Source organism: Penaeus monodon, chromosome 9 (genome assembly GCF_015228065.2).
Source record: "Penaeus monodon isolate SGIC_2016 chromosome 9, NSTDA_Pmon_1, whole genome shotgun sequence".
Lineage (NCBI taxonomy): Eukaryota > Metazoa > Arthropoda > Malacostraca > Decapoda > Penaeidae > Penaeus > Penaeus monodon.
The window spans coordinates 7818581-7828580 of NC_051394.1; the positions used below are offsets into that span (position 1 = coordinate 7818581).

Here is a 10000-nt window from a genome sequence, read left to right on the forward strand (position 1 = left end):
GTCACGGAAGAGCTGAGTTTGCAAGGTTGAAGGAAGAACTTGCAATGTTCCGAGAAAAGGGAATATTGCTATAACGTTGTCAAAAGGCTGTTTCTCCGTCAATATAGAAACTAAAAGAGAAAATGTAAAAAGTTGTTTCCTTGTTGATAAATAAAAGATTCATTATAAATATATATATATATATATATAATTAATAATATAATATATATATATATATATATATATATATAATACATAATAATAATATATATTAATATATTATATAATATATATTACAACTATATATTATATATATAAAGATATATATAATATATAATATATTATTGTATATATATATATATATATATATATATATATATATATATATTAAGTTGTTCCTTTGTGAATAACATTTTGAAAATTAATTCAAAAGTTGGAAAAAAAATATATGAGTGAGAAAATTCTCATCCGGTTAATAACATTTTGAAAACGAATTTAAAACTTGAAAAAATAATAATAATTATGAAAAAGTTAGGAAGAAAAGTTTTATTATTGTCAAGAATATATTATCAATTTAATATTTTATGGCGTTGCAATGGGTGTTCGTTATGTGGATAATTCTTTCTTTCTTCAAAGCAAGAGACAGGAAGAAATATTTTCAATAAGGAAACGAAACAAAACGAAAACAGGAAATGGAAAATTGAAAGAGCGATATTTCCAACTGAGAAAAGTGTAGCTTGATATTAAAAAAAAAGAAAAAAAAGTTATATGCCAGGATAATAAACCCTTTTTACTGCATGCGACTCTGCTTTGCTTTGTGAGGAGGAAGACACGGGGTCGAGGGAAGCTGTAAGGGTCAGAGTGGGTTGATTTGAAAAAGGAGGGGCATTTTTTTAATTTAATTTTTTTTTTTGGGGGGAAAACAAAAAAAAAAAAACCCCCCCAAAAAAAAAAAAAACCAAAAAAAAAAATATAATTTTTTTTCTTTTTTTTTCCCTTTTTTTTAAAAATTTTTTTTTTTTTTTTTTTTTTTTTTTTTTTTTTTTTTCCCCCCCCTTTTTTCCCTTTTTCCCCTTTTTTAAATTTTTTTTTTTTTTTTTTTTTCTTTTCCCCAAAAAACCAAAAAAAATTTTTTTTTTTTTTTTTTTTTTTTTTTTACCCCCTTTTTTTCCCCCTTTTTTCCTTTTTCCTTTCTTTTTCCCTTTTTCTTCTTCTTCTTCCTTTTTCCCTTTTTTCTTTTTTTTTTTCCTTCCTTTTTTTTTCCCCTTCTTCGTTTTCTTCCTATTTTTTTCTTCTCTTCTTCTTCTTTTTTCTTCTTCTTCTTTTTCTTTTCTTTTTTTTTCTTCTTTTTTTCCTCCTCCTCTTCTTTTATCCATGTTCTACATTACTGCCTTGTGATGTTTTTAGTAGAGATGTATTGACTATTAAATCCACGATACATTGCACACACACCACACACAAAACCACACACAAACACACACAACACAAAAACCACACACACACACAAAAACCCCACACACACACAAAAAAAACCCACAAACCCAAAAAACCCACACAAACACACACACACACCCAACCCATCTTCTTCACGCATTACATTTATACCCATATTTTTTTGTCTACATTTCCTTTCGTTTTTTTTTCTCCACCCTCGTATTTCCGATGAATAATCCTCGTTTCCCCCCAACAAAGGCTTCGACTGGGGCCTTCACTTCCGCTGGGTTCCTTTAACGCAGGAGGAGAAGGACAGCAGAAGGGATCCCACATCGACGTACAGGTGAGAGAGAGGGAGGGAGGGAGGGGAGGGGGGAAAGGGGGGAAAGGGGGGGGGAGGGAGGGGGGAGGGAGGGAGGGAGGGAAGGGAAAAAGGGGGAAAGGGAGGGAGGGAAAAAAAGGGGGGAGGGAGGGGGAGGAAGGGGGATGGGGGGGAGGGAGGAGGGAGGGGGGAGGGGGGGGGGAGGGAAAAGGGCGGAGGGAGGGAGGGAGGGGAGGGGGGGGAGGGAGGAGAAGGGAGGGGAGAGGAGAGGGGAAAGAGAGAGGAGAGGAGGGAGAGAGAAGGGGAGAGAGAGGGAGGAAAGGAAAGAGAGAAGAGAGAGAGAGAGTAAGAGGGGGAAGGAGAGGAGAGAGAAGAGAGGAGAGAGAGAGAGGGGAGAGGGAAAAAGAAGGGGAAAAGAGAGAAGAAAGAGAGGAAAAAGGAGAGAAGAGCGAGAGAGAGGGGAAGAAAGGAAAAGGAGAGAAGAGAGAGAGAAGAAGAGAGAGAGAGTAGAGAGAGAGAGAGTGGGGAGACAGGGCGGAGAGAGAGAGAGAAAAGGGAGAGAGGGGAGAGGAGAGAGAGAGAGAGAGGAGGAGAGAGAGGGAGATGAGAGAGGAGGAGAGGAGAGAGGGAGAGAGAGAGAGGAGAGAGGGAGGAAAGAGGAAAGAGAAAAGAGAGAGAGAGAGAGAGAGGGGATGAGAAACAGAGGAGAGAGAGGAGAGAGAGGAGAGGGAGAGAGACGGGAGAGAGAAGGGAGAGAGAGGAGAGAGGGAAAGAGAGGAGGAGAGGTACAGGAACGAGAAAGAAAATAAAAGGGAACACGAAAAGGTATATGTATAAAAAAAAATGAACGCAAAAAAAAAAAGAAAACACTAACCAAAAAAACTTACCCTCCCCCCTCCCCCTCTCTCCTCCGTCCCTCCCCCCCTCTCCCCCTCCCTTCCCTTCATTTCCCTCCCCCCTCCTGCCTCCTCCCTCCCTCCTTCCCTCCCCCTCTCCTCCCTCACCTCCACTTCTCTTCCCTCCCCCTCTCCTCCCTCCCTCACTCCCTCCCCTCCACTTCTCCTCCCTCCCCCTCTCCCCCCTTCTCCCCCCATTTCTCCAACCTTCTTCCCCTTCTCCCAACCACAGACACCCAACCCGTGATTGCTGGCGGGCCCATCTTCCTATCTGGCCAGAGACTGGTGGAAAGCAGCTCGCCCCCAAATATGAACCAGAAAGTGAGGGGGGAAGGAGAGGGGGAGAAAGGGGAAAAGGGGAGAGGGGGGGGGAGAATGGGAAGGGGGGAAAGAGGGGGGAAAAAAAAGGGGAGAGAGGGAGAGAGAGGGGGGAAAAGGAGGGGAGGGAGGGGGGAAGAGAGGGGGGGGGGAGGGGGGGGAAAAAAAAGGGGAACGGGAAAAGAAAAAAGGGGGAAAGAGGGGAAGAAAAAAAAGGGGGGGGGAAAAAAAGGGGAAAAAAAAAAAAAAAAAACCCCCCCTTTTGGGGGGGGGGGGGGGGGGGGGGGGGGGGGGGGGGGGGGGGGGGGCAAAATTTTTTTAAATAAAAAAAAAAAAAAAAAAAAAAAAAGGGAAAAAAAGGGGGTGGGGGGGGGGAGAGAGGGGAAGGGGGGGGGAAAAAAAAAGGAGGGAAGGGGGGGGGGGGAAAAGGGGGGAAAAAAGGGGGGAAGGGGGGGAAAGGAGGGGAGGGGGGAAGGGGGGGGAAAAAGGGAAGGGGAAAGAGAGGGAAAAAGGGGGGGGGGGGGGAGGGGGGGGAAAAGGAGGGGGGGGGGGGGGGAAAAGAAGAGAAACCGGGGAAGGAGGGGGAGAGGGGGGAAGTGAGGGGGGGGGGAAAAAGGGAGGGAGGAGGGAGGGGGAGGGAAAAAGGGGAAAGGGGAAAAAAGGGGGAAGAGGGGAAGGGGGGAGGGAGGGGAAAAGGGGAGGGGGGGAAGGGGAATGGGGGAAAAAGGGAAGGAAAGGGGGGGGGGGGGAAAAGGGGGGGGGAAAGGGGGAAAAGGAAAAAGGGGAAGGGAGATGGGGGAGGGGGAAGGGGGGGGGAAAAAGGGGGGGGGAAAAGGGAGGGGGGGGTTTGGAAGGGGGGGGGAGGGGGGGAAGGGGGGAAGGAGGAAAAGAAAGGGGAGAAAAAAGGGGGGAAAAGGGGGGGAAAGGGGGGGGAAAAGAAAGGGGAAAAAAAAGAAAATTAAAAAAAAAGGAGAGGGAAAGGGGAAGGAAAGGGAGAAAAAGGAAGTTTTTAAGGGGGAAAGAGGAAGGGAAATTGGGAAAAAGGGGGAAGGAAAAGGGGGGAAAGGAAGGGGAAGAAAAAAGGGAAAAAGGGGGAAAAAAAGGGAGGAGGAAAAAAAAGGGGGGAAGAAGAAAAACCAGAGAAAAAAAAAGGGGGGGGAAAGGGGGGAAAAGGAAAGAAAATAAAGGGGGAAAGGGGAAGAGAAAGGGGGAAGGGGGGGATAATGAAAAGGAAAAACCCCCCCCGGAGATTTAAACCCCCACCCCCCCCACTCCCCGGAAAGCTGGGCCCAAAGAAAAAAACCCTTCATTTCTGGTCCCCGGGCCTTGCCCCCCCTTAATTTGACCCTTTTTGTCCTTTTTTTTTTAAAACCCCCTTACTTTAAAATTGACCTTTTACCCTTTTTCCCATTCTTCATCGTTTTTCGGGCCCTTTTTGCCCCCCCCCAAAATTTAACCTTTTTTTTTTATTTAATTTGACTTCTTGTTTTTTTGCTTTGGCTTGGGGTTCCTTGGCCCCTGATACTTTTTTAAATTTTTCCCTTACCCCCCCTTTCCCTTTAAACATCCTTTTGCCCCTATACCCTTCTTCGCTTCCTTTTCCCTTTACTCCGTTTTTACAAGATTTTTAATTTTTGGGGGGGGGGGGTGATTTGTTTCTTTTTATGGGAATTTTTCCCCAAGCCCTTTTTTGGGGGGGGGGGGGGGGAAAAACCAAAACGAAAACCCCCAAAAGGTTTCGTACTTTATTTAAGGTCGTTCTCCCCCCTTTTTAAAAAATACTTTTTAAGGTCTTTTTTCCCCTTTTTTAGGTCAAATTTTTTGGGGGTTTGTTCAACTTTTTTTAAGGTCAATTTTTTAAGGTTGTTTCCCTTTTTTTTAAGGTAATTTTTTTTTAAAGGTAGTTCCTTTTTTGGGGGAAAATTTTTAAGAAATTTACCCTTTTTAAGTTCCTTATTTAAGGCAGTTTTTTTTTTATTTTTATTTTTTTTTTTAAGAAATTTTTGGGGGGGGGGGGGGTTTTTAAAAAAATTTTACCGTGAAAAAATGAAAAAAATTTTTTTTTTAAAAAATTTAAAAAATTTAAAAAATAAAAAAAAAAAAAAAAAAAAAATTTTTTTTAAAAAATTAAAAAATTCCAAACTTTTTAAAAAACCCCCCCCCCCCCGAAAAACAAAAATTTCAAAAAAGGGGAAAAAAAGATGAAAAAAAAAAAAGGAAAAAAAAAAAAAAAACGGAAAATTTTAAAAAGGGAAAAATTTAAAAAAAAAGATAATAAAAATAATAATAAAAAAAAAAAAAATTAAAGGAAAAAAAAAAAAAATGAATAAAATAGATAAAAATACAAAAATAAAAAAAAAAAAAAGAAAAAATGAAAATACAAATAAGAGAAAAACAAAACAAAACAAACAAACAAACAAAACAACAAAAAAAAAAGACAAAAAATGAAAATAAATAAGAAAAAAGAGAAAAAATGAAAACAAATAAGAAAAAAGACAAAATATATATATATATATATATATATATATATATATATATATATATATATATATATATATATATATATATATATATATATATATATGTATGTATGTATGTATAGTGATAATAATCGTATTGTTTTCTCAGGAATTCCCGCAGGATAGCCGAGGTGTGGCTGGACGAGTTCACGCATTTCTTCTACGAGACGCGACCCAACGCTATCAACAAGCCCTTTGGGGAGTGAGTAGTGCTTGTGCTTCGTATGTGCTTCGTTTGTGCTTCGTTTGTGCTTCGTTTGTGCTTCGTTTGTGTTTCGTTTTGTGTGTGTGAATATGTGTTGGGAGTGAGTAGTGTTTGTGCTTCGTTTGTGCTTTGTTTGTGTTGTGTAAAGAGGTGTTGGGAGTGAGTAGTGTTTGTGCTTTGTTTGTTTGTATTGTGTTTTTTGAGTAGGTGTTGGGAGTGTCTGTTTGTGTAAGTTAAACAAGATGTATCTAGAGTGAGTAGTGTTGTTTGCTTGTTTGTTTTTTGTGTAGTGTAAACAAGCATTGAGAGTGAGTAGTGCTGTTTGTTTGTGTTTGTATTTCGTTTGTATGCTTGTGTAGTATAAACAAGATGCATTTAGAGTGAGTATTGTTTATGCGTGTTTGTGGTTTGTTTGTTTGTGTAGTGTGGGTTAAACAAGATGTACTGAGTGTGAGTAATGTTGTTTGTTTGTGTTTGTTTCTTTGGCTGTTTGTGTAGGCTAAATAAATATTGAGATTCAGATATTTTTGTTTGTTTTCTATTGTTTATTTGTTTATGTAGTCTAAACAATATGTATTGAGAATGAGTATTGCTTCTTTGTTTGTTTGCGTGCTCTAAGCAAGTTGTATTGAGAGCGAATATTACCGTATGTTGTTTATCTATGTTTGTTTGTTTTAAAAAGTTTCATGGGGAGAGTATTGTTGTTTGTCTGTTTGTTTGTTTGTTCTTAACAGTCTTATTACCGAAGTGTTTGTTTTGCTTGTTTGTTTGTTTCCTCGCAGTAAATCTTTTGGAGAGTGAGTATTGCCGTGTGTTTGTTTGTTTACACTAAACGAACTTTAAGTAGACTGAGTATTATATTTCATTTTGATTGTTATATATATATATATATATATATATATATATATATATATATATATATATATATATATATGTATATATATATAGATAGATAGATAGATAGATAGATAGATAGATAGATAGATATAAGTGAATTTATATATCGCTTTTTGCTTTTCATTTGTTTGCGTCGTCGTGTTACATTCTGCCTTTTACGTTTCTTGTCTCCCATTTCGTATTTAATTGCCGATATATTCATGTTTCAATTACAGCTTATGTAAAAGAGATATAACGTTTTGGAATCAAGTTTTCATATGTTTGTTCACATAACATTAATCAAATACTGTTTCCCTTTTCTCCTTCTTCATTTTTGTGTGATATATATTTCAGTTTGATTAATATCTAAGCCACATTTGCATGTCGACACATTCGTTGCAATAACAGCGTAGGTGGTATATATATATATATATATATATATATATATATATATATATATATATATATATATATATATATATATATATATATATATATATATATATATATATATATATATATATATATATATATATATATTGTGTGTGTGTGTGTGTGTATGTGTATGTGTATGTGTGTGTGCTTATAATGTGTGCCTGTGAATGTGTGAGAAAAGGAGACAGACAGACAGACAGAGTATCCCCACACACACACACACACATAATTAACCCATTTCCGCACCCAACCACTCACTCTTCTTTTCCTCCTCCTCCTCCTCCTGCTTCCCCTTCGTCAGCGTGAGCGAGCGGAAGGAGATAAGGACGAAGCTGAAGTGTCGCGGCTTCGGCTGGTTCCTGAAGACGACCTACCCGGAGCTCTCCACGCCCTCCAAGCACGAGCTCGCCTACGGGCAGCTGCGGCAGGGGGACCTCTGTCTGCAGGGACCCGAGGCCGACCCCAAGGTGGGCGGGTGGGGATGGGGGGCGAGGCTGGGGCGGGCTGGATATATATCTGTATATATATGTGTAGATATGTACAAATATATATGTATATATACATGTATATGCATGTGTATTATAAATATATGTGTACACACACACGCACACATATATACACACATATTCACACACACACACACATGCATGTATATATACATATATATGCGTATATATATATATATATATATACATATATATAGACCTAAGCATAATAATCATCATTTTTATTATGACATTGCCATGAGTTTTATCGTTATTATCATCACTATATATATTCCCATTATCAATATCCTCATTATAATCAGCATTATCACCCTAAATACTGCTTTTATTATAATAATCACTATCATTATTATCATTCTCGCAAAACAAACAGACTGACTTTACCACACACAGTCAGAAAATCCAGTGAGCAGGAGATTTCATTCATAAAATTACTTCATTCATTAATATCCCTCCTGACACATTTTGTACTGAACACGATTTCCCTTAACATGATATACAAGGCAGATTCGTGCAGTTCCGTTTTCTGAATTCATGTGTTCTTGTTATATGCAGTTTCCCCGTTGCTATGCCCTTTAAGGCGGCCACCTGTGGGAACCGGACAAGGCAAAGCGACGTGTCATGAATTTCATTATCATGCACGTACATATCATGGTATATTGATTTATATATATATATATATATATATATATATATATATATATATATATATATATATATATATATTTGTTATTTTATAGTTTTTTTTCTCCCATTTCCCCTCCAATTTTTTGCCAAGTATGGGTAGCACTTCTCTGGGATTTCTGTTGGAGATAATGGCCGAAACGCGTCATAGACATTTATTACGCGGTCAAGTTGTACTATTTTGTTCATATTAGTATACTTGTTTATAACTGTTTGGAATTGTTCAGAACTGTTCAGAATTGTCCAGATATGTCCAGAATTGTTCTGAACTATTCGGAATTGTTCATAACTATTTGCAGTTGTTCATAATTGTTTAGTACTGTTCGGAATTGTCCAGAACTATTAGAAAATGTCCATATGTGTTCAGAATTGTTCAGAGATGTTCAGAATTGTCCAGAACTATTAAAAAATGTCCATATGTGTTCGGAATTGTTCAGAGATGTTCAGAATTGTCCAGAACTACTCAGTCACACTACAGACCCAGCCATGTAGTTTTTTGGTAAGGCTTTTACCCAAGCTTACTTAATTTCTTGATTTGTTGTTTGCATACCTAGTTTCATGGTTAACTGGTTTCTTGGTGAGATATAACTGTACAACAATGTGTTAACTATCATATATATAGTCTATATGTTCTGGATATATCTTTTCATAAATAGTTTTGTTTGTGGACAAATTTTAATATCTCTATTGACTCTTCACAGACCATATCTCGTTTTAGAGCGAGATAAAGCGCCTCTTCGCCGCTTGCATTGGCCTCATAAACTCTCATTATATTGATTCCTAGATTTCGTGAAATCTGATTTATCTGCATTTCGCTGACCTTCCCTCTGCCTCCTCTGCCACAGCAGCGCCAGCGGAGGTCGTCTCAGCCACAGGAGGTGCTCGTCGAGGTCGTCATGTGCGTCGGGGGCAAGCAGGGTCAGGAGTGGTCGCTGACCCAGGACGGCGCCGTGACCCAGAGCGGCGCCGTGACTCCTGGCGGCGTGGCGGCGGAGGGCGCGGGGTGCCTGGCGGTCCTCTCGCACGACGACGCGCGAGTGTTCGTGCAGGAGTGCCAGGCGGGGCCGAGACAGCGCTGGCTCCGGCAAGGGCGCAGGCTTCAGCACGCGGCCTCGGGCATGTGCCTGGACTCGGCCAGCAACGAAGGCGCCCTCGTGCTGCCCTGCCGCGACAGCCTCCTCTCGCAGCAGTGGGACTTCTCCGTCGAGCTGCAGGCGCTCACCACGCTCTAGGGGAGCCGAGTCGACCGCCTGCGACGCCCCAGCAAACCCGCTTCGCTTGGCTCGTACTTCAGCGAAAGCCCCAGCGGCTTGTTAGTGAAAAATTCCCACCACCGCCTCGTAATGCAGAATTTAGTTCCATTTCCAACCAACGCTCTGTAACACCCCTCTTCCCCCTTCCCCTCGCCCCCCCCACAGAAGTATCATTCTCTCCCGCGAAGTCTCCTGTTCTCCACTCTGCTCCTGTGCGAATCCCCTACTTAAAACACGGGGGAATCCGATATACATAGTGGAATTCTAGCGACACTGTGCTACCTGGACCAAGCACACATACATAACTTTTAGCTCTCCCCTCACCTTTAATTAAACCCGTTTATTCAATATCTGCAACGTTTATTATCATATTGCTACGAAGCATCTCCTGTCATCACGTCTTCATATCAGCCATTGTGACATCCACATCACAGCTGACGTCATCCATCGCCTCCTCATCCAAACTTTGCTTTCATGTCAAAAATCAATAAAGGACTTTTCATTTTCCTATACATTATTGTGTACATACATCTCTTAACTTTCTTCTATACTCTTTGGCTTCATTTTTTTTTT

General features: G+C 40.2%; 2 protein-coding genes across 2 annotated transcripts in view; both read left to right on the top strand.

The window, feature by feature from the left end:
• The window catches only part of LOC119576598 (polypeptide N-acetylgalactosaminyltransferase 2-like), a 39882-nt gene extending 31302 nt beyond the window's left edge, over nucleotides 1–8580 (top strand). The window contains exons 9-12 of the mRNA XM_037924263.1: nucleotides 1672–1756; nucleotides 5590–5670; nucleotides 7286–7451; nucleotides 8542–8580. Of these exons, the coding sequence (XP_037780191.1) occupies nucleotides 1672–1756; nucleotides 5590–5670; nucleotides 7286–7451; nucleotides 8542–8580 (371 nt within the window). The remainder of the gene's footprint in view (nucleotides 1–1671; nucleotides 1757–5589; nucleotides 5671–7285; nucleotides 7452–8541) is intronic.
• Nucleotides 5507–10000, top strand: part of LOC119576893 (polypeptide N-acetylgalactosaminyltransferase 14-like) — a 5635-nt gene continuing 1141 nt past the window's right edge. Inside the window, exons 1-3 of the mRNA XM_037924541.1 lie at nucleotides 5507–5670; nucleotides 7286–7451; nucleotides 9020–10000. The exon at nucleotides 9020–10000 is cut by the window's right edge and continues 1141 nt beyond it. Of these exons, the coding sequence (XP_037780469.1) occupies nucleotides 9071–9406 (336 nt within the window). The 5' untranslated portion in view covers nucleotides 5507–5670; nucleotides 7286–7451; nucleotides 9020–9070 and the 3' untranslated portion in view covers nucleotides 9407–10000. The remainder of the gene's footprint in view (nucleotides 5671–7285; nucleotides 7452–9019) is intronic.